At 42.2% G+C, this 25,337-nt stretch overlaps 1 protein-coding gene across 5 annotated transcripts in view; it reads right to left on the bottom strand.

Annotated features, from left to right (window-relative positions):
- The window catches only part of AUTS2 (activator of transcription and developmental regulator AUTS2), a 986,700-nt gene extending 962,063 nt beyond the window's left edge, over nt 1-24,637 (bottom strand). For all 5 annotated transcript variants that reach the window (XM_075073927.1, XM_075073930.1, XM_075073929.1 and 2 more), the window contains exon 1: nt 24,272-24,637. In XM_075073927.1, coding sequence (XP_074930028.1) covers nt 24,272-24,565 — 294 coding nt within the window. In that variant the 5' untranslated portion in view covers nt 24,566-24,637. The remainder of the gene's footprint in view (nt 1-24,271) is intronic.
- Between the last annotated feature and the right edge of the window lie 700 nt (nt 24,638-25,337).

Genomic DNA, 25,337 nt, shown 5'->3' with positions numbered 1-25,337 from the left:
ACTCTCGTTTGGGAGGAGTTCCGAAATCGATTTAAGGAGCCGTTTAACTCGATATTAATGATGACGTCGTGTGAACGGATACAGCGTTAAATCGGTATATCAGCCATTAAACCGATTTAAAGTCGCAGTGTAGACCTGGCCTAAGTGTCACAAAAGGTAGAGGCTTAAGTGTTACACGCCACTTTGAAATTCCAGAATATTTAACATCTAAATACTCTGAGGAACGTTCTCAACTCAGCATGCAAGAGAGATTTTAGCTGCAGGTTTCCAGGTAACATTTCACAGAGCTGGGAGTCCAAATTTCCAAGCCTCAACTGGGAATCCAGGCTTTAGGAGCCTTTTTCAGGGGCAGCTGTGACTAGAGGGTAGGTTTATTTCCATCAGCCTGAAAGACTTCAGTATTGTCCAACTCAAAGTCATGAGTCAGCCTCCACCTCCTGCCGCCAAAATCCATGACAAGAGATTACATATATAACCTGTTTCTTAAGTCAATTTGGGAGTCTTTTCCTTCTGGCTTTTGCACCTTTAGGTTTCATGTTTTCCAATATTTCTCCTTAACGTCAAGGGCTAGAACTATATTGTTCATGTGACACGGGGGCCTAAGGCTGTAAGAAAAGCACTAATGCTCACAAGCCAATCAGGTTGTGAGAGCTGGCAGTAGACTTACTGCATGTTTTTCATTTTTACTTTAAGCTGATATTCGGGGTTAGCTTTAGACACCCCGAATAACTGCAGCTGCCAAAGTGGGTACCCCCAGGATCAGGAAAAGGTCCCCAGAATTCAGAGACTCCAAAGGGCGTCAATTTGGACAACATCCAATTTTATTTCTCTACTCTGTGTTCTGCAAACTGACGAAAGAAGCCAACCACCATTTTCCTCCAAGGATAATCAAGTGTGGCCTCCAAATTGCAGGAAAAGTCAAGTACCAAATTTGAGACTTTGACATGTTTGAGTCCTAAGATAGCCTCATTCACTCCTGTGCAAAAGACCAGCACAAGGCCAGTGTGCTATTTAAGAACTTATTTGGTGCACTGGCCTTGAGCTCACCCCTTGCACGGGGCTCAATTGCACGCTGTGTGAACTGAAAATGAATATCACGGACAGGACTAAGTCTCACTTGCCCTCACTCTTCCCCAAATATGAACCTTATACACGATTCACAAGACACCAGTCTGCCTTATTTGGTAATGACTAATGCACAGTGCTACCTGGGCCATGTCATTTCCAGAGGTGGAGCACGCACTAGAGAAAAACAAAACAAAACAGACCCTTGGGGGGGGGGCGGGGAACGAATAAGAATAAGAACTCTTCACTGCCGATGTTTCTGGGCATATTGAAATGATGAAAAGCCACACAAATATAGGCATCTTTCGTAAAGCTGGCAAAGCAGTTCACATGCAAAACACTGAGGCACAACAGAATTCAACAGAAGCTGAAAATGAGCATTACACATACACAGAAAATTTCTATCAATTATGCTAATTAATTATACTGTGAGAAGTAAACCTTCCTCATAATCTCCTGGTTCAGACCCTGTTCAGCAGCAAGCTGACCACTTGCTGTACGAGTGCCAATAGCCCTTGCGCATTAACCTGGATGGCCGTTTCCCAGTGTCGCTGTTTGCGATGCGTATCAGCCTTGTTTTGACCTTGTTGCTGGCTGCCTTTTCATTGAAACCTAATGCCTGTAGCAGCCTAGGAGACTGGCCCATCTTCCACATCCCTGCTACGAGTGATACATCCTCGAAAAAAGGTCCAAAGTGCTTAATACTTCTCAGGCTGCTTCCCTCCAGTAGGAGGTCGCCCATGGTTCGCTATTCTCAGCAAGGCTGTGACATTACAAAAACAGCTTACAACTGCTGCTGTGCATTGTGTTATTAGAGGAAATCCAGAGGGACGTTCCTGGTATTTAACACAGGGCTGTCAAAAAGGGCTAACTGCACATGTGTCTACAAGCAGAAGCAACCAGTAGAGTGGCTGTGGCACCCTCACTTTCTCAGATAATACAGACAGGATCTTAAGCCCTATGAACTAGTTTGTGTCCCTGATGCTGAGATCATTACAAAATAATGGGTGTTTTTATGGCTGGACAAAACAGCTTACTGCAGGATGTTCACAACAATATTTAGCTCAGAGCAGATATCTGTGTGGAAACTAGAGTCTCTGAAAGTGACACATCCCTAAATATTACTGACAAGTTCTTACTTGACAGACTTGCACTATAGCCATGAAATTATCTCCTGATACAGTAGAAATTTCTACTGACCAGCCTGCTTAATAGATTTGTCCCACAAAGTGAAGATGTGCTATTCTTTCTACAAGTCAAGTCAGTTTTAAAAGGGGAGCAATTTGAAGGCTCTTTATTTGAAAGGTGTCTATAAAAAGGCTAGTGACGTCAGTAAGTCTCCAAAAAGACTAAAATCTCCATCCCTGTGCAATGCTCTGCCCCAGCTGCTGCAACAAAGGCAGTTTCACTGAAACTTTCTTCACCATGTGGATCCATATTTAACGGAGAGCAGTGGGGAGAACTTGAGACACACCCATAGAAAGTAAATCAGAATCCACATGCAATCCTTACTGTTTGTTGGTTATAGCTTTCCCATTGGGAGTGAGAGTTGAAGGAGATGACAACAGAAAAAAAACACATTTTAGAGGAGAGTTTGAGAAGCGCTGTTTTGGCACCGTGAGTTGCATAAAAATACAAGGTCCAAGGTTTCACTCAAAAACTGGATAGCATTTCATACACAATAGGCAAGTTCTTATTTGTTTGCATATATTGCCTGCAACACAGCTATGGAGAGGTGTCATGCTCTTAACTAAGGTGTCACCACTTACCTCCAGAGGGAAACAACAAAAGCATGAGATGCATACTCCGCACATACAGTCACTGTAGATTCTCAACCACGGCAGTATTTCAGAAATTGATGTATGCACACAAACCCACCCACAAGGGGTAACACACGCACGCACACACACCCCTGTGATATACATGAGGTCAGATGAGAGGCTCTAATGGTCCCTTCTGCCATTTCACCTCTATGAAATGTGTATCCACAGATTCCACTCAACTGTACACGTTCACAGGCTATCCATCTCCACACACCCTGAATTCTACATCCCATCTCCTCTTCTTGAGGTGTCTATATGGTGACTTGTTTCATTAAACTCAGAGTTGTGAATTCAATCCTTAAGGGGGCTGATTAGGGAACCGGGGTAAGAGTCTGTCTGAGGATTGGTCCTGCTTTGAGCAGGGTGTTGGACTAGATGACCTCCTGAGGTCCCTTCCAACCCTGATATTCTATGATTGTTTCACACTGATCCTAAATTTAATCCCTATTACACAGTCTCCTCATCCAGACAGCCCAGATCAATGCTCACGTCATGTACAAAACCACTTCTCCTGATCTGTGCATGCAGACCCACACATGTATACACTCCACAAGAAGCCCCTTCTTCACCTGAGGAGTGATGGTAGGGAGAGGCGATTTATTCCTCACTCAGTAACTCTCCAATAGGTGACTTTTCAATCCTCAGTAAGGAATAGGTGCCTTGGCTACACTTAAAAACACCGGGTTTAGATTTAAAAAGTTATCAACGTGCACATAGGTCATCCCAAGTAAGTGCAGTTGTCAATTTCAGCCCTATCTGAATGGGTGAAATTCCCTGCTGTGAACAAGAACCCACTATCTTATGGAGCCCCATCTGAATCATGCAACTCCCCTTCCCGTTAAAGGAGGTTTTGGGGGCAGCATCCAGATAGTAAAGAACCCCATCAAGGAGGCTTCCTTGGAATCAAGGCGCCTTTGGACTGCACCGACCTCCAGCAGTCATTAAAGATGCACATGATCTGGAAGAATCCATGGTTGATGAAAACTAAGCCTGCTGTTCACTCTGCAGGAATGGAGAAAGGAGTCAAACTCCACCTCTCTACTGGAATGACCTAGGGAAATTGAGACACAACTGGATTCTCCCCCATGTTTCCTACTAGACCTCTCCCATTGTCCTTCCTTGAGAGGCGGTAACCTGGCCTTTAATAAGGACCACAGGAATTGACCATCTCTCTGCAGACCAGAGAAAAGCCAAATGAGTTGATTAAGTTGCCAAGGCTAGCACAAAATACTATTAATACAAATATGCTTTGAATGAGGCTTTTATGTATGAGACCTCTTAAAAAAAAAAAAAAAAAAAAAAAAAAAAAAAAGAGTGAGGATAAAACTACACTTATGGGGGGGAAGGAGATTTAAAAGGTAATAAACATTTAATGATCCAATAATTGGTTGTATCAGAGTAATCACTGTTCAGTAATTAACTCTCATTCCTTCTTGCTAATTTCATATTTTCTGTACCCTTTCATAGGTTCTTGTGACAATCAGCATCCCTTACGCTCTCATAAATTGAAATCTTTTGATGAAGCTAAAAAGCAATGATACCATTAATCACTGCTTTCACTCCAGTGGCTTACAGACTCTGCCTGAGACTAGACTCTTCCTCCTTGCCACCCTATGGACTGCTCTCTCAGTCAGAGACTTTGTCCATTGCTCCATGGCCATCCTTAATATTGCTACTTGGCACCAGGAATTAAGTTCAGTCCCTTGCCTCTTAACGTTGTACAGAGCAGATTAGCTATAAGTGCCCAAGGGGGGGAGAAGTCACACGAAATTACACCTGAAAAGATAAAATTGTACCACCAAGAAAGAATACAGTAAACAGATGGCATGTTACTGTGTAAAGCACCTCATTAATGTCATTTCCAACTAATCACGTACACTAAGATAGAGTAGACACTTTGAGGTTTTACTATTCCCACTTCCAACCGGGCTTTAGCTTGCCCACAGCAATACAAAGCAGTGAAAGGAGGAGAGGACAAGCCATGCTTTTTGGCAATCCTGTCAATGATATAGGAGCTTAGTACAGAAGCAGGATCCCCATTCCTCTCAGTGAGTCACTCTTACAAAAGGAAGCACTCAAACAAGCAACCTTATTAGCATGATTCCTTGGCTTACCGAGCCCCTAAGGGCTTATCCACATGAGGAGGTTAGTGTGGAATAAGATAGTGTATGAATGTACAGTGCACTAACTACTCTACCCTAACTCCCTGGGTGTCCCCTCTTGTTCTGCTAATAATTGGCGGTGTGGGATAGCGAAGTCCCCGTGTGGGTGTGGGGTCAGAGCAGTCACATGGAGTTAGGGCACAGCTAGTCCATACTAGCTACTCTGGTCTCTTCTTCTAGGTCTCCCCTCAAAAGGGGGAGAGGGGAAGCACTTCCTCTCACTCTAGTCAGCAATGCTAGCAACTTAAGATTCTCTACAGAAAAATACATAAATAAATGAAATAAAAAGGCAGCCCCCTCCCCTTCACAAGATGCCTTTTACTGAAGTACAAGGTATCATTGAATAATTGCTTATTCCAGAGGCCGAGTGTGCCAGAGAGCTGATGGCAAAGGCCTATTTCTGATGGATCTAAACTAGCAATGCTTCTTATCTGAAAGAAGCTATTTTCAACTCAACTAGCTTGTCAGTCATTCCCATTGTGGTACTATTTCCACCAGAGTCTGCTCTCAGTTACACCAGGTAAAGACAGAGGAATGCCTTGATACTTGATATTTCAAGAGCATTTTTCCACATTTAAAGTAGCATCAGATCCAAATCTGGACCGTTCCTTTCAACTAATAACTCGTGATGTAAGCGCTACAGATGTCTGTTGAGCTCAGAACCAGCTGTTTTTCTTCAAAGACATTTGACAGGATTTTGATCTGACAAGCACCTGTTTTACACCAATTGAACTCCATTGCTTACAACAGCCATATTTGGCTGACATTAATATAAACAGAATCAGAATTGGGTCTTTCCTTTATTTTTTTTAAACACACGTATATATAAACACATGCACACACACTCTCCTACCTCTTCACTATTTGACATTGACTATGTAGAATAGCTTTCACCTCAGTAGGAAGACTGGGGAAATAAATAAATACATTTAGCCGTTTTCGCATTTCTCCAGAAATCTGATACTCTACTCAAACTGTCAATATTTTGCAACAGCTTATTTTGCAGCACCATGTGCCCAAATGATGCTATGGAAAACACTTATCTAACAGAGTGAACATTGAAATTAAATGGGAAAAATGTCCTCTTCATCGAAAACGCTGGCATGAACCACTTAACACCACCCTGCACAGACTACCAAGGATTATCAAAACATAACTGAGCCACAGCTAATATGTTAGCATATCTGAACTGGAGGGAGGTTAAATTGTTTGCACATTACTCATGTATTAGAAGTTGTTCGTGGGGGGCAGGGTGGAGGAGGTGGCAGAAAAATTAAAGGCAGTTCCTTGCTGCTAATGGAAAAATAACTGTAGGAAAAAAAAATAACTGCAGAGTGCTTTAACAGATTTCTCCTCTTTTGTATGCACAGGAATATTTATTTAATCAATGTTCTGCAACAAAACAGGTCTCTGGTGAGCTATTGTGGAGAGTGAACTCAACTTCATTCATAGAGTGGTGATTTGAATCTTGCCACCTGTTTAGTCAGTACTGGAGAGCACAGAGATACATGGGTGGAGGCGGAAGCATCAAGGGGAGGTGGAGGACCTCAGTTTGTACATCTCCAGAATCCAAGGGTGGTGCTACTTGTCAGAGAGATCTCGATGCTTTGTCATTGCTATGTAATTATCAGGCGTACCAGCAAGCAAAGCGGCAATGCGGAGAAGGGATGTATTTTCTGAACAACAGACAACACACAAGACTTTTCTCTGTGAAGGGTTGATCCTGTAGGTGATGAGAGCCCTCAACTCTCTGACTCAGTATTTCACAGGATCTGGACCCAATTGCCCCCTAGCCCTCCCACCACCACCACCACCACCCACCCACCCAAAAACGAAAAAACACAAAACAAAAACCAACACACAGCAAGCTTGTGTTAGCAAGGCCCCGCTTCAGGATAGCATTCAAGAACATGCTTAACTCCATCCCTGTTCATAACAGTATTTAAGCATGTGCTTAATTTTAAGCATTTTCTATTAATTTTAACCACTAGCTCTTACATAGTTATCATCAGGAGCCCTCAAAAGAGCTTTACAGAGAGAAGTAAATATCAACAGGGCTGTACTTAAAGGCTCTCCTGAATCAGCCTTACTTAGGGCCTGAGGCAAAGTGCAATGGTGTTAATTGATGTCTATGCATCGGACTAATGGATTTTGGATTAGACCCTTAGCCTTTTCAACTCTGGATTATTTGCTGCCACATGCAAATATGTGGCACATACAGTACACGACTCTAGGATTTGTCTTGCACAAACCTTTATCACACAGCAACTTCTCTTTTTAATCTGTTATCCAAGTATTTTAAACCAGGATTTTTTAAAAATTTTACTTTTACAGAGCCACTTTGTGATAGAGATACCCTAACACTGACATATATATTACACTAGGATTCCCTGGAAGTAATGACAGCCCTAATTTGTTTATCACAGTCCCAGCTGCCAGAATCAGCAATACATCCTTAAACATTTCTCAAAGCTGCAACCAGGATTTTTTTCTCCTTTGCTCTGCAGTGGATTTGAAGAAAGATACTGCTATAGCTTAGCCTTGATACACACCACAGCTTGGAGAGAGGCTGTCAGAAGTTGATTGAAAACTCAAGCAAAACCTGACTAAACGCTAATTTTCACATTACTATAAAATTTGCAGTTCAGAGAAAAATAGCACATTCATCAGGTACTGCCATAGGTAGACACTGTCAGTTCTCTGCACTAAAACTGTCACTGTCAACATAGTTTGGGCTCACAGTGTTGGTTTTGTTTAGAAAGGGTCTGATGATCAGTTACCTAAAAATGTATTCTACTCAGTCAAATGACTTATAATCAGGTAGGTGTGTTCAGCCTGATAGTGTCATGGGAACTATCTAGGTATTTAGCCCCAAACCTTACTAACGGAGCACCTCACAGACATTAGTGAATTTACCCTGATGGCACTCAGACATAGGGAAGTATTAACAGACTCATTTTACAGATGGGGAGAAGAGACAAACTGAGGCCTTAATCTCATTGTAAGACCACACTTAACTACATGCTTTACTTAAAGTTTCTTTAAGCATATGTTTAAGCACTTCTTGAATCAGGACTTCGGAGCCCAGGTCAGCAAAGTGTTTAAGGTAAGTAGATGCATAAAGCAAAGCCTAAAGCTGTCCCTGTTTAGCCAGCTCTTCAGCATGTTGAACCCACGGCCAAGTGACTCGCCCAAGGTCACACAGGGAGTCCTGTGGTAGAACCAGAAGTTGAGCCCACATCTCCCAACTCACCATCTTAACTAAAGAACATCTCTGAAGAGTGAGATAATGGGACAGTGGGTTTGAGAGGGATTTATGCATTTCTGCAAGCTTGCAAACGCAAACAGCAGCATTTTGCTGATGATGAGAGAAGGTGATGTGACTGCAGCTGACCCGAGGGACACCACCAAGTCGGCTTTTTGGGTGAAGAGATACAATGGGGATGGGAGGGGAATTTCCAGGCAAAATTTCTTTATGATTGCTGCCAATGGGAAAGATACTTGACGTGTACATATGAAGTCCCTTTAGCCTGGTTACTGTCAAAGCTACATTACACGTTAAGTGTCAGATAAAGAATGGTAACTGTTTATGGACAGGTTTTTTTTTTTATTATTTCTTTCTGTGCATGCTCTAGGAACACATTGTGAAGCAGGATTATGGGGGCGGGGAGGAGCAGGAGTTAAAAAGGGGGTGTCTTATTTATGCTTTTAATGTGTTACCCCTATGATTTCCCAGGCCTGAAATCCTCCCCCTTCTTTTTATGTTATCACTGAAATCCACAACAACAGTGAGCAATTTAGGCTGCACTGCCTGGCACATTACAGGACCCAAGACTACTGACAGCAATACTTGGGTCTGATTTCAATTGTTGGGTTTAGTGGGCAGGTCTGGGGGTGTTGGTGGCCTGTGACATACAGGAAGAGGACAGACTAGATGGTTTGTAAGTCCCTTCTGGTTTTAAACTCTATGATCGTGAAGTCTCAAGTGCTCTCATGTGCAAGGTCACATCTAGATGATTTACACTGTTGTTACCTCTAACTATTTTAATGGGGAAGTTTGTGATATTTCTTAAAGCTCCAGCTCCTGGAGTCATGTGACAATCTCAGTTTTATTTTACAAAAAGCTTCTAGTCCCTTGAAATTATGACCAAGACTATACAAAAATAAGGTAAATTTAAAAAAAAGGTTTTTAAGCCAGTGTCGTGATTTCAGGGAGCCCAATGCATGATTTTTTCAACTCTTTCAGGTTGTATGGAAAGCTACCTCCAATCTCTCCTGAAGCGTTTGCAGCAGTGGTGGCAAGCCCCAAATGGGGAATATGAATCAAGAAGGGTAACAAGGCCCATGTTCTTCAGAGACACTACTACTATATGGAGAATTTATGGCTGCATGGATTCTGCCACCTCTATACACCCATGCAGATATATCACTATGTATTTTTAAATCAATAAATAAAATCCACTGCTAAAGCCTAACGTTTACAGATATGTCTCAACTTATGCTGGGGTTACGTTCCACAGTCAACGGATAAAGCGAAAATTGCGTATAGTCAAAATTATATTGAGCATAACGGTGGGTGGAATCGCCCGCACTACAGAAACATTTAAATTGCTGTTTCTCTTTCTTGTTTTTGCTGACCGCATACAACTGAAATCGCGCATGTTAAATGTGCCTAAGATGCAACAGACCTGTACCAACGTAGTCCAGTGTAGACTGACAGCTACCTACTGAAAATATAGTGACCCATGCTCCAACACTAATCTAACCCTTGAACTAAGGACAGTGTAATGCCTTTGCAAATCCATATGTTTTCGACTACCACCACTGCTGTCAGCAGGATACAGCAGTACCTGTTTGAAGATTTAAGTAAAATGACAAAGCACGTCATTGTGGAGGCAATTATATGCTGCAGTAACCATTTTACAATGGCCCATATGGGCTGTATTTCAACAAAGCAATTTCCAAAGCTGCCTCAGCAAACATACATCTCCGTCCCTAATCTCGGGTAGATTTTGCAAAACAAAATAAGAATGCAGCCAGAACCAATGTGAAATATGGATAACAGATGTAGAAATGTGCAAATGAGGATACTAGAGCCATTTGTGTCAGGATACAAAATAGCGAGAGCAAGCAAAGCACTTCTCAAAAGGCTAGTCACACAAAAGCTCTCCATTAAAGGGACCGTCTAGTACCTGGTCCCATCAGAAATCTGATATTCATGCGCTTTTCCATAAAGCTACCCTATTCGTTACTGCATTTGTTCAGAAACTATCTGGCTTTAGATGAATGGCACATGCAACAGTGAACAAGTATTGGGAGAGTGTAAACACTAATGAGAGAGAGGTGCATCAAAGGAATAGGAATAATGGGATGAAATTAAAGAAACTGAAAGGTAAATATCAGGAAAAGTTTAACGGTGGGAAATCCAAGTTTGTGAAGCCGACCCACAAAGGAAAATGCAATTCTCTTGAGTCATTGACAACAGTACTAAGCATTTAAGAACAGATTGCAGGAATTTATTCAGCATTGGCAGGAGGACGCTCTGCCTGATACAACAGGACATTACGATCTCTAAACTCTTAATGTCAAATTGTCCAGTTCCAGTTCCTGCAGCTGGAGTAGGGAGACAAGGGCAGCTTTAAATTACTGTCATTCTCTTGCATTCTGGGATATTCAAGGGCCTTCCCAGTCCAAGCATCAGTTAGAGCAGCCTCAGAGCTGCTCTGATTTATGCTTCACCAGCCCCTAGAAAGCAGACAATAGGTGGACTGCAGGTTGCTCCAAACATCATCTCCTCCCTTCCATTCCCAAGCCCCTACAAATTCAGTGGTTCTCAACCTTTCCAGACTCCTACACCTCTTCCAGGAGTCTCGTTTGTCTTGCATATCCCAAATTTCACCTCACTTAACTGCTTGTTTATAAAAATCAAATACAAGGAGCATCACCGATTGGAATATAAATATTTTCCTTACATTTCAGGGTGATACTTGAGCCCATTTGTCCACCTGTCAGCCCTGTCTGAAGCCCAAGCCCACAGTTGGTGGGGCTGAAGCATGTCACTTCGCTTCGTGGGGCTCCCTGTGCAAGGGTACTGGAACAATTTGTGTAGTGGGGGTGCTGAGAGCCACTGAACCAAACTGTAAACCCTGCATATAATGGAATCCACGTCAAGCCAGGGGGATGCACCAACATCTCTAGTTTGAGCACCTATGCTTCTGTGGCAGGGGGCCCCAGGCAAATGTTTGCTATCCCCTAAGGCTGGCCCTGCATTTGGAATGCCCTTAAACCCATCTGACACACACGCCCCGTGGTGTGTGCATGGGGGAGGGGGAGAATCTAGATGAGTTGAGTACTCCTTGGAAGACCTTTGGTTGAGAACCACTGTCCAAATAGAGAAGCTGAAAGCAGGGCTGAGATGGACAGAGCCTTTGCACCACCAGACTTGCTCAAAGGGACTTAGTCTAATGGAAACCCAGATCTATGATTCTGTTTCTGTCCAATAATAAGGTTGGGGATCTCTTCTCCTATGTTTTATGTAAATAAAAGGGAGAATAAAAACAGGGAAGGTGAAGAAAGGAATAGTGATATCAGGGGTTCCATTTCTAATGAAACAACAGAAATATAACCAGCCTAAAACTTTCATAAAGACAAAAAAACTAAATTTTACTAATCAACTGATTTATACAAACAAACTAATCCTTACTGCTCCCATCCACATACACAGGAAATGTCAATATACCACATTATAGAGAAAACACAGATAAAAGATGAAATTATAACTGTGTCTACAGCTGGATACTAAAGACAAGTGCAAGATCCAGTATTTATTCGCAACTCCTCAAGAAAAAAAAATCCAATGAAGCTGTACAACAGCATGTCAAAGCCTTTAATCTATGAGAAATATTACTTCCTGGAAGCTGAAATACTACCCAAGGCAAAGAAAACCACTTATACTGACAATGTACCTTTCAATTTAGGCAATATGGCAGTATTTAGGCATGCAAAAAAATAAAGATAGGGGAAATTTACTCATTCATATAGAGGAAACTTGAAAGGATTGTCTGTAATTGCATTTAGAAAATGAATGGTGTTTTGAATTAATGAAGATAAAAGTATGTTTTACTCATTATCTTTTTGAAGCTTGCACTCATGAAAGATTACAGGTGGAAAAAAGTTAAAGTATCAAAGACAAAAACTTAGCATTTAAAAATCACTTGGAAGTCACACACTTGGCATGATCGATGATGATGATCTTCCGTGTCCATGTATATTAGAAGAAAAAAGGCTTTAATTATCTATAAAAATTATAAAAACAACATGCATTTTTATGCTTTTATGGAAGTAGCCAGGAACAAATTTTGCATTATGCAAAACACCCTTCTTTAAAATTAGAGATCATGGCATGATTTTATTTACATCAAAGGAATGGTCTAGTGGCTGAAGTGCACTGGAAATCAGGATTCCTAGATTTGCTCTGTAACTAGTATGAACTTGGGGTAGGTAATTCTGGGCCTGACCCAAACCCTAGTGAAGTCTGATCCTTAGCCCCATAGTTTAACCAGTCTTAAAAACGGATGCAATACTATCCTACCGATATCGTTGCTAACTTGATCAAGGCTTCCCAAGTATCTGAGATCCTTTGAAAAAGGACAGGACTATAAGCAGTGGAAAGCATTATATAAAGGGGGAGACAGTCCTTTGGTCAGTCACTCATTAAAGCAGAGACATGGAACCTTGCAAAAACTTCTAAAGACAAGATCTTTCAAATATTCCCATTACGGTGCTTGGTCCTAACTAACAAGACAAGAAATTCCCTTCCCACTCTAGTCTGAGAAAAATCATTTCATAGCACTTGTGAAATCCTTATCCACAGCGACAGCATCTTCTGAACCTGAAGAGTTAGGCAAACCATGTTGAGTCAGACCATAGATTAAGAGGAAGTCCTTTGAAACAGACAATGAGCCAAATTCCGAACAGGTACACGAATGCGCAAGGCCACTTTGCATCAGATTTGAACTTGGCCTAATATGCCCAAAACATCTATTTTCAGAACTCATGCAGTTGACTACTGAGAGCGGCAACAGCATGGGGATTGAGGGGAGTGCCAAGTATCTTCGGTAGAGTTTTCAAACCTACCTCAGACAGCACAAATCCTGCTGAAAGTCACAGATCCACAAGTACCACACAGTTCAAGTCACGGGAAATATCTGAAGTGGTGAGTCTTACGATCTGGTTTACAACTTTAAGCTCCACAGTAAGGTGTACTCCTCCCATTTGTCAGTCATCTTGATAGCAAGACCATATATTCTCCTCCTCCTCCCCACCACCTCTGTTTATTATTTGTCACATTCTGGTCATGAGGTATCAGGGACATGCAATTATTAAATTCTATTGTTGTGGCAAACCCAGACGACGCTAGGTAAAGTAAAATAGTTGTGTTTTCCACCACCACACACCCAAGGAAATTTGTCAATGTCTTTTTATTTGCATATCTGGCAGACTTCTCTAGACATCTAATACATAACTGATAGCATACAGGTGTATTAGTTTATAGTTTGTCTTTAATGTAGGAGTGTCAATTTGCTTCTTTGAATTACATTCATCTTGATTCGTTAGTACAATCTCAAGAAATTTCTTCATTATGTAAATAGCTATAAACATACACACACACACACACACACACCACAAACAGTTGTTACAAGTTTTCTGGTTCAGCAGCAAACAGCCACGATGTACTAGCCCACACATCATGCACATTCAAAGTCTCAACCATCCTTTTTTTCCCCCTCATCCAGAAACAAGATTTTAATAGATTTATTGGTTCTTCAAAAAGTTCTTGGACTACTAGCAGCATACTGTGACAAATTCTATCAGTTCACAGAGACATGTGTGTCCTTCTGGATTGCATTTTCTGGGGAGAATGTTTGTAGTTATAAAAAGTCAATTGGACCGAGGTCTTATAAACGTATAAAGATCCACTTTGGTAACTACATAATTTACTGGGTTTTTCAACACACGTTCTGAGGTTGGAAATTTGGCAAATCCATCCACCAGATGTATCTTTCTGAACCCAGAACTCATTAACATTTATTTTTCAAGTCCAGCAGACTCAGCTGTTGAACCACAATAACTGCATTTATTATTTTTTTCCATAGTTAAAATGACTAATGTTGGAAGAGTCACTGCATAGGAGCACAATAGCCAGCAAAAGTTTGGTAAAACCCAAAAGGAAACAAGAAAAAAAAAATGTGTCTCCTTTAAAACAGAGAACCCATATTCTTCTGAACCTCAGACAACGAGTTTCAGTATTTAATGTGATCTTAAAAGAGGGCAGACTTTCACACCAAAGAGTGCCAATCCCATGAATATCAATGGCACTTAAGCCTTAGAAATAATAATACTAAATTACAACATAAATTGTCCAAAGAGCAGCATGTCTCTTCTCCAACCTTCTCCCTGCTCACCACACAATACCACCGGACCCCAATCCTACTGTCTGTTGCCTCAGCCCTCCACCAATGCCCATTCAAAACAGACACGCCTTTACAGCATGCCTGGAAGTTCACTAGATTTGGCCTAATTCAGAATGAGATGGAGAGAGTATGTGCTGGAAAGGAAAAAAACACTCTTACAGAAGACACATGACCAGCAGCCCCCCTCCTCCTTTAAAGTAATAAGGGGTTCACTTAGAGTGTCCCAATCATTTCAACCACAAAAGAAGGTCACAGGGAGAGATGTGGTCTGTCAAATAGGAAGGTCTCAGGTCATTTTGGGCTTTATGGAGGGGGCGGGGAAGGAAATCAATGCCTTAAGTAATGATATTTCTACTCATCTAAACTTTAGCAACAGGTAAAATGTGCAACTGACAAAACTAAGGTGAAAAGCTAGCAACAGGCCAACGGGAGGAAGATGTACCACATGTACCTCACAGACTGTGGCAATGACTTCTAATGACTAGTCTGGCACTGACACATTGCATGGTGTCTGGTAAATCCATAGCCACTTTTCGGTCTCATTTCTTCCCTATGATGGGGAGCTAAAAAATAGCCTTACCTTCGTAATAGGTATATTGTGAGGATTAGTTAATATTTGGTACAGTGCCCTTAACCTGAGCAGAGTTCCTCTGACTTCCCATGCAACTGTGTGCAGAAATAAAGTGGTAGGTGCTTGGAGACACTGAATGACAAGAGACTATTTATGCTAAGTGTTATCCCCACTACGTACCGTTCCACTAAACACGATGGTCTCTGTTACCCCAACCAACCTACTACAGAGCAGAAAACTTCATTTTTCGCACATTTGCCTCCATGTCTGACTGCTGTAATAGTGCTCTAAAGACTTTCAAATCATTGCTGAAAGTCTATGAAACAGTTAATATTTTGTGGAAAAAAATTTTGACTTCACAGAATTCCAGTAGCCAAATGCTTACTATTCATTAAAACATTGTGTGCTATGACTTTTAAAAATTAAAAGAAAGACTTTTGAACTTTTTGGCCATGATAAAGCCACGACTTTTCCCTCTTTTTGCTACTAACCTCAACTATCAATTAACTTCACATAATACAAAAACTCATTTTTGCTTCTGCTCTTTATTTTCATCTAATGGCAATCAATATTCGCCTTTCACTGTGGAATAATGGATACCAGGTTGTCTATTAACTGAAGCCAAGGAACAGAAGCCAGTGTAGCTGGCTCTGATGTGGACTCCCACTGGCACCCTGAACAAGTCACTCAGCCCCACATTTTCAAACATGTGCATGCACTTTTGGACCCACCTGATTTGCCCAATGACTGATGTGCACAGAAGTCAGGGCCACATGTACACATGCAGGGGACACACACACATACACTCTACACAAGTCCAGTCAGATGCATTCAAGAAGGAGCCCCTACATTTACTTTTGCAAATATATGTACCCCAGTTTAAACATCTGTAAAACTAGTTTAACACCCTTCCATAGCATTGCCAGTTGCAGCATGAGTAAAAGCTCAGAGATCCTTGAATGAAAGCTTTTTATAGAGTATTACTTGCAAAATGGGGAGGAATGAACAGCACATTTTACAAATCTTCCTCTAACTGACTATGATCCTCCCAAGTAGGGGACATGTTGTGACTAACCCAACGCAGTGCTGTGAACTCTGCCAGAGAAATAATTGCAATCTACTACTGAATGCCACAATTCAGCTTTCTGATCTGACTCTGCACAGTCATCCTGCAGCATCCACAAAACCTCTCCCAGACACCTTAACTCAAATAACCACCCTTACACAACATGCAGCCTCTTTACATCAGATTAGGATGGTTGACTGTTGAATGAGCTTGTGACATGTATGTAAAGATTGGCTCTAGCATGGTAATGGCACCAGCTTGATTAAAATAAATAAAATAAATCTGCCTGCTCTAGGTGCCATTTAAGAGAAAGAATGTTAATTAATTCAAAATGTTCAGAAACAGTTCCTAAGAGAGAAAATTCACACAAATGAGAGGGACGGGGTCTGCCAACCTTACCCTGAAGAGACACAGGCAGTGCTGTGGAGTGACCATCATGACATTTAGAGTATCAGCACTTTTTGCATCCAAGAGCACGTAACAATACAAGATTCACACAAGCAGGAACTCCAGAGCATGCAGAAGTTAATAATTCTAGGCATGTAGACTGTGCCTTCATTTCATGTGTTTTTAATACTAACAAGATTTGGGTAAATACAGTGACATCAGCGTAAATTCACACAGATAGCATGGCATGTAATGTGATCAAATTAAACACACACAGCAATATTTGCAGTGCCAGGGAATCCTATTCTAGTTCTCAGGCTGACTTACTTTCATTTCTCACTCCCTTTCCGCCCCGTCGCCCATCCCCAAAAAAGTAAAATAAAATACTTCCTTCCACTGTTTCCCATTCCAAGGATTTACCCTTTCAGTTAAAACCTTCTCTCTCCTCCTCAAAACGTAAGTGTCAAGATTAGTGCTTCTAAGCTATCCTACCAGGGAGAAGAATCTAAAGATACTCGTTAACTCATTATCTTAAAAGGTAAAGGGTACAGCAGAGCGCAGCTTGGGATTTGACAAACCTCAACTAGAGCACAGATATTGAACTGATAAATTGTCAGGATGATACATAAAAAGCACAGAGAAGCGTTGCAATCAATTTCCCTTAATAGAACTGGCATTAGATTGCCTCAAACAGAATGTTGAAATTCAAATAAAGGAAGACGGTGGGTTAAACATTTCCACATTTCAGCCCACAACTTCCCAACTCCATTACCCTTTCACTAATTGCGTTTGAGACTTCACTAAACTTGAGCTTGGGCTACTTTTAAAGCCTGACTCAAACTTACTGTTGCTCAGAATAAAGATTGAAAACTTCTAATTTACTGTAGATAATTAGAAAGCTGCAGGTCAGACCTTCAGATTAACAAGGTGGGGGCTCCAACTCAAACTGATAGAAACAGTCCATTTTAAAAATAAATAGACTACACTGTAGAATATTCTGGCCAGACATCTCCCAACTGGAAAGCAACAAGAGCTTTTTAAGCAGAGACAGATTTTGCTCAATAGTTCCTCTGTTACTGCCAGTATCCATCTCTGAGAGGAACATTTACATATAAAGCAATAGATCTTACCTGAAAGTTCCACTTTCAGTAACATACCTCTACTTCTCAGTGATCCTGTCCAGTCCCTGATATTTCTCTAGCAATCTCAATGTTGCAACTCTTTCAATTACTTGGACTCTTGCTGTCTTTCCCTTTCTGTGGTGATTATTTTCCTTTTGAGTTCCTGATCCTTTATCCTTATTTTATAAGTGTATTTCTTCAGACTCCCACGTCCTAGTAGAGACCCCAGATACTTAGTGAGAAAGCGCTCTCTCTCTCTCCCCCCAAATGGTATAAGAAAAAGATGTTATGACAGAGAAGAATAAGGGGGGGGGGGTGTCTGTCTCTCTTGTCCTATTCACATTTAACTCCCATAATCATTAAAAGCAGAGCCAAAAAAGACCACTCGAATCTCCCAGTAATCTAAATATCTCATCCCTGTGTAGCCTAAACATTTCCTTCTCTGAAAGATAGATATCGAGCTACTTACTTCAATGCCTAAATTTAGAGACACAGATTTGAAAATATTGCTATTGGAGCCTCATCTTGTGGGGGTAATCCCAGTTTTAAATTTCTCCATGTCACTCTGCAGTTTAGCATTTTCCTTCATGATCTGCTCCCCTTTCCCAGACCATCCATAAATTTGATCCTGGATAAGTTTGCCATTTCCTCTACAGTTTTAATGAAAGAACCATCTCCAGTACTGACCCCCTGCAACCAGTACCAACTGTACCCACCTTAACACTACCCACCACTGGCACATTTTACCTTTAAGTTACTGCCTTCTGTCCCCCGTTGGTCTAAATCTTAGCACTCACACATGCAATACAAGGTTACAGGACAAACCCCAAGGAATCTGTGTAGTCAACAAACATCATAGGGACACCAAGATTTGCTGACAGCGCTGAATAAACACTTGGCAGCAGTGTGAAAATGAAGTTTCTTCCGTAATAAGAAGGGATAAAAAAAGGCAGATCAAAGTGTTTGTTTTGATGAAAACTCAAGGAATATACAGGCATACTAATCATGCAGGGTAAGAGACTGGTAAGAAAGAAACATCACAAGCCATGTTTTCTGGTACCCAACCTAGTGACACGTGACCTCTTCTTCACACATAGGAACACTGAAGCTTCAGAGACAAGAAAAAACACACTTATTTTCCAATGGATCATACAGGATGATGAGATGTATCACAGAAAAGTACTAAAGGCAAAATCCTGTTCTCTGATGCATGCACAGAACTGTAATTGACTGAGTCTGACAAATATACAGAAAAAGAACTTGCACATGGTATCTTCCAAACACTGTCTTACTTACACATTTTGTTGGTGCCTACCAGCAGTTAAACTTTACCCTTACATCATTCTCTCTCTCAGTACACAGAGCTGCTATAACATCTGCCTTCATCATGCATCCACGTCAGTGGAACAACTGCTTAAATTTTACTCTGAGTGGATGGAATGATCTGATATAGAATCTGTAACTCAATTAACAGCTCCTTTACATACATTTGTAAGTCTTTCCCATTTCTAAGTCTTTACCATACAATAATTTAGCATATAGTCTCAAAGCATATCTAACACAGGTTACCAGCAGACATCAATTAAGAAACAAGAATCACCATTTAAATGTATATTTCTCCCTGTCAGACACATCATGCACATTTGTTGTTTATAACTCTGTTTGCTTTATCTGTGTGTCCTGTTTCAGGTAAACAGTCCCATCTGAAGCTAAACAATTGCCCACATGGAAAAACTAGCAACATTGCTCAGTGTTCAGAAAATAAAACCAGCTGCTTACTCTATAGGGCTAGGCTGAACTGACTCAGGAAAAAAAGTACTTCCCTGGGTACTATCCTCAACGCTCAGGTCAGATTTCATCTCTCATCACAATAAGCCATCTTCATTACTGTGTCAATTCCTGTTCCCTCCCCCAACAACACATACACACAAAGCTTTGGGAGTGTGGGGAGACTTAGTGAAGTGTTATTTCACCAGAGCACTAGTTGACAAGTCTCCCTCTCAAAATAGCCACAGCTAATTACAGAGAAACCAAAACAGGGAATGTTACAAATGGAAAAAAAATTGGGCATCCTCATTCCAAGAGGTTACTGGAAAGTCCTCCTTGTCCCTTGGCCAAAACAGCATCTGCAGATTCTACTGTTGGCCAGAGTCACACAAGTACTGTTCATCAGAGAACAACCACAGAACCATTTCTGGTTGCTGTGCTGAGTTAAGTGGTCAGAGCACTGAACCCCCTTCCTTTTCTCCTTTCACATCAAATAAGAAGTTGAAATGCCAAGGAGAGCAGACATAGAGACAATGAAGCTAAGCAACTTGTAATGCATATTGTGCACAGTCACAACAAGATATATCAGTGCTTCACAGCAAATTCTAGGAATACATTCCAAATGCTTAAACTAAGAAACAGATCTGAAGGTTTCAAATGCACAAAATGAATTCTCTGGCTTTCGAGGATAGGTAGAGTCAAGTCCACAAGCTACCTTTGCTAACCAGAGAATTATGGCAAGGCTAGGACCACTCTTGGCAAATTTACACTCAAGCAGCACTCAAGCAACAGTCACTGCAAGCCCCTAAATTGCTGGATTGTTAGTCTGAGGAATCCAGAAACATTGTACAACAGTAAGTTCCCACTCTCCCTTCACCCCTTTCTTCTTCTTCCACCTACTATTCTGAACAGTTAAGAGACCAAGACACCCTGCTGTAGAGATAAGAATCAAGAGATAAGGGGTGCCTACCAACTTGCCAGATAAGGAAAAGGCTCTAAACGCCAGAAAGAATAGTGACAGAGAGTGGCAGTCAGTGAAACAAGTAGCTTTGGTTCAAGACAGTAACTTTTTTCAAGGTACAGTGTAGCTTAACTGGCATTAGCAAACATACACCTCTCTTCTTTGGATACAACGACCATAGATGGAACCCCCTCTCTCTTACACAATCCTGCCTGTACATACATGTCATCCATTCACAATATTCCTCCCACATCCTAGGGAGTCTGCTGCACAATCAGGAAGCATTTTTTCCCAGTAGTGCCAACACAATGTGTTTTACAAAGTAAAAGGATGGGGCCCACTGGCTTCCATGACACTCACACTGCTTCATCATGCTCAATTACTAAAATATTCATAATGGATTAGGGGCAGCACCATGCATCCATCCCCAAGGCAGATCTCTCACTTGGAGTGACCAGATAGCAAGTGTGAAAAATTGTGGCAGGGAGTAGGGGTAATAGGCGCCTACGTAAGACAAAGCCCTGAAGATCAGGACTGTCCCTATAAAATTCAGGACATCTAGTCACTTTACTCTCACTGGAGAGGTGTTCTCAAACAGAGCTGCAGCTCATGCCACTGCCCTTGTCTGGCTACTAACTGTTTCTTTAAGAAACCATCTTTTGCTTCTCCTTTTCAGGATTTTGGGGTGGGATCCTCAACTGGTATAAATCAATGTGGTGCCATTGATTGGATTAGTGCTAGACTGATTTACACCTGTGGATGAAATAGCCCTTTATTTCTTTCCATGGTATTGCGGCAATATTCAATCTTGAGCTCATAGCTGAGGTTCAACCAGAGAAAAAGAGCTGGGGACAATTTTTTTTCCTGTTATCAGGAAAAAAAGATTCACTGGTTTCACTTGGCTTTGGATCAGGCCCTCACCAAGTAAATTAACAAATGCTGCAAGAAAAACTTTCTTGCAGTATGTGTCCCCTCAAGTATTTCAGCACCTGATCACTACCACGATCATCTCACTTAGTCGTGATTCTCAGGTCTTCTTGCTAGTACTTTAAAGACTCAACCAAAACATCAAGAAGCCACAAGAAACGCACACATTAATCCCAGCCATATTAGGCAAGTGTGCTTGACCCTTCTGTGTCTCTGATCCTTAGAGCTTTCTCAGCAAATATAATTAGTCTTAGTCTTATGTTTTTGTAAATGAATTTCTAATATTTGTCAATGCAGCATGAAATCATTAGGTCACGATGTGCCATCTATCGCATGAATATTAAATTATGTCAAATCTCAGTGTGCTGGCGATTGTTTTTTCTGAATAGAATATTAACTTGCAAAATGTTTGAGAACTCCTTTCAAGGGATGCACACTTACAACAGGAAGCCACTAGTAGCCATTTTTCGACTAGCAGAGAGGGAAAATAAGGGAAATTTTAATTTCCCCTTTTAAAAACAAGCAAAGCCGAATTTAAGTTATTTTATAAAAGCTCCTCACCAAGTTCAAACAAGAGCAGGCTGATAGCAACTCTTCAACATTTGTACAGACCATAAAACGTGCTCACCAAAAAGTAAGGATTTTGACCAAATTTTGGAATCCTTATTCAAACACAACACCCACTCACACGACTGGGATGTTTGAGTGAAAGCAGATTTTGGTCTACTAAGCCTAAGCCTCTGTAAATCTCACTCCTGTTGGTGAACACTAGTCAGTCACACAAGTACTCCCATTGGCTTGAACGGGGCTACCCATCGAAGTGCTCACCAAGGTAGGCCAGGGCTATAAAACTGGTAATTGTTTACTAGGGATCACAACTCATACACTTTGCGCATTTCTCCGGTGAGAGAAATTCTCCTTTCAGTTACACTATAAGAAGTTACTTGAGTGGAGTTACTCTGGCTTCATACAGATGTAACTGAACAGAATTTGGATCCCAGTGTAAAGAAACAGAATGCTATTATTACTGGATAAATATTTAAATAGTTTAAATACACACTGTTGTTAAATGATCAGTTGCATCTTCGCATTTATTTTGACAGTTCATAATTGTTACAGTTGCAATTCCATGAAATGTAAACCCAAATAAATCTGGCTTCCCCAACACAAACTTGGTAAAATTCTACAACGTGTCATTTATAAAAAAAGGCCCTTAAAATAAACTGCCAAAGCTATCTTAAAACAACTGATTACACAGTGTAGGATTACACTATATTACACTATTTTAAAATGTTTAAACACTAAACAGTATCCTGATCAGGCTAGGAGGTGGGGGAGAGAAATGCACAGGCTGTGCTTTCTAAGAGAGCCTGAAGGGTCTATAATATGCCCTGAGCCAGAAAGGGCATGAAAGGGCAGACTGGCTCCTGGAATGACACTAAAGTGGTAACTTCCAGGGCTCAAAAGGAGACAAACCGGATACATTCAGCAAGTAACAAAAAATCCAGCGAGTTAAATGGCATCCAGTTTCCTATCACGTTTTGTCTTTAAATTATTATTTTTTTTTTTTAAAGACAAGAACAGCTGGTGCCTCCAGTATGATTGCCAGCCCCCCCCCAGATGTGACAGTACATGTTAAAAAACAAGGGTTGGGAGGCACTAGGAAGACTACCAACAATAAGTAGGACCACTTGTAACAGACTCTTTGATGTGTCCTGAAACATCAGCAGGGACAGGGACCTTAGTTCGGATTCACAGAAGCATTTCAGATCAGAACAGGAGCTGTTTCATCACATCTCTCAAAGGTGGGGGTGCCCCCCCCAAATTAAAGGGTCAGGACACACAACCACAAAAAAAGGTAGACCACAACCTCCCTCCCCCCTCATCCTCCAAAACACACAGACCCTGCAAACAGACATTTAGCTGTGTTTGCAATTAGTAAGTGGTTCTTATCATGCCTTCCCTCCTCCTCCCCACACCCCTCCCCCCCAGGTATAACCTTGACAATGAATCAGTGCAAATGACCACGAAAAATTCTAATCCTACAGAATAGCCAAGAAAAGTTTCATTTGTATCCTCTATCACTGCTCTGGTGCAAGGGGGACGGGGCTGGGGGGGGACAGAAGAGAAGGGCTGCAACCAACATGCTCCGGTTGTCGGCAGAAAAAGAAAAAAGCGCACACACACAGCCAACAACTCTCTTCTCCCCACATATGGATTGTGAGTTCAAACATTTCTCTCTCCTCCATCCCAAGGAGGAAAAAGCGCCCCTCCCATTTTTATCTTTCCCCACCTCCCCCCCAAATCTATCTTGACATGTCTCTCCCAATCGCGATAGACCCCGCTTTTTAATCTCCTGCTACCCCCCGCCCCCCAGAAGCTTGGCTGGCTGGGAAATGTGCATTTGGAAAGCAACGCTGCAGGTGTTCAAGGAATAAAGAAAGAGCTCTCCACACACACAAAAAGCAAAAACACTTCGAAGGGGGAAAAAAGGGGGACAATTGGGTAACAAGCCCTTTAGATGTCAGCAAGGGATTCCCCTCCTTCTCCCAGTACATTTAACCCTTTAAGACGTGAGTTCCCCCCACTTTCCTTTCTTCTAGTGAAGGAGAATACACCCCCCTCCCCGCCAAATAAGCAGCCTCACCGCTCCCCAGTGCTGGAGAGAAGAGGAGGGGGGAAATCCCCCCCCCATCAACTGCAGCCAAAACAAAACAGACAGGCAGCCACAGCAATTAGCGGGGGGGGGGGTCGCTGCATTGTTATCCACCCAGAGAGAAAACGCAGGCAGAAAAGAGTGTGAAAGCCAGCGAGAGAGACGGGGAAAAGGGGCACCAGACAGATTTCCCTGCCATCTCTCCCTCCGCCCCCTAACCCAACAATGAGCCAGGCACACCAGCAGCATTGGGGTGGGAGGCTAGGCTGGGGGGGTGGGGGGTCCGCCTTACCTCCAAAGCTTCAAAAGTGACAAAGCTGCACATTGCAAAGCCATCGATAATGTCTTCTTCTGCCGAGGAGGGCTCTCGCCTCTTCCTCCTGGGGGGTCTGGGTCGGGACGATGGTGGATTCCCATTGTCTTCCTTCTCCGAGCCTGAGGAAGAGAGGACCGAGGCAGCCCTGGTCCTGCCGGCCCCACCGGCGGCGGCCCCTCCTAATCCGCCTTTGGATCGCCTCTCCCGATCTCTCTGCGATCTGGATCTCCTCTTTCTCCGAAGCCCGTTGCATCGTGTCGGGCCATCCATGGCTCTTGCTCGGTCGCTCGCTCTCCCTCTCTCTCCCCCCCCTCCCCACCACGGCCACAAATCCGGCTTCCCCAATGGAATAAAGGGGGAGGGAGCGGGGGAGGGAGCGAGGGAGAGCAGAGGACAGAGAGAGAGAGAAGGGGTGTGGGGGGGGGGAGAAGAGAGAAATAAAAGAATCCAAGTGCGGTTCCACCACCACCACCAGCGAACACCAAATGTAAGAGATTCCTATAAGCCAGCCAAGGAAAGTAATGGCTGATCACAGGTCGCCTTTGTAAAAAAAAAAAAAAAAAAAAAAGGGGGGGGGGGGAGAACCCTCTCCAAGCAGGCAATAAATCAGAATAGCGGAATGCTTTGATCAAGGGGCTGGGAGACTGAGGCTTTCCAAAAGAGAAGGCGGCAAAGAGAAAAAGAGAGCGACCCAGTGGGAAGCAGGCGAAAGAAAAATTTCCTTGCACACAAAACCAAAAATGATTTTCTTTCTTCCCCAACTAAAAGAACTTGCAAATAAATGGTAAGTCTGTAGGAAACAACCTTCCCCCCCACTACACACAGACTCCGTCTTCCTCCTGCTCCAGCTCTCTCAGTCAGACGGGGAAATCATCATCCCAGTAATAACGACGCATCCAGCTGCAGTTTGTTCAGGCACCGGCCAGGGACGGAATCCTGAGTGGGAGCTCGTCACACCCCCGCCCACCCGGCCAGTCTATTAATAAGGATCAATCATATTAACTCGGCGGATTAATTGCGAGAGGAGGAGAAGGGAGGGGGT

This window comes from Chelonoidis abingdonii, chromosome 20 (assembly GCF_003597395.2).
Source record: "Chelonoidis abingdonii isolate Lonesome George chromosome 20, CheloAbing_2.0, whole genome shotgun sequence".
NCBI lineage: Eukaryota > Metazoa > Chordata > Testudines > Testudinidae > Chelonoidis > Chelonoidis abingdonii.
Note: the sequence above shows the minus strand (reverse complement) of the source record. Positions and strands in the feature narration are given on the sequence as shown.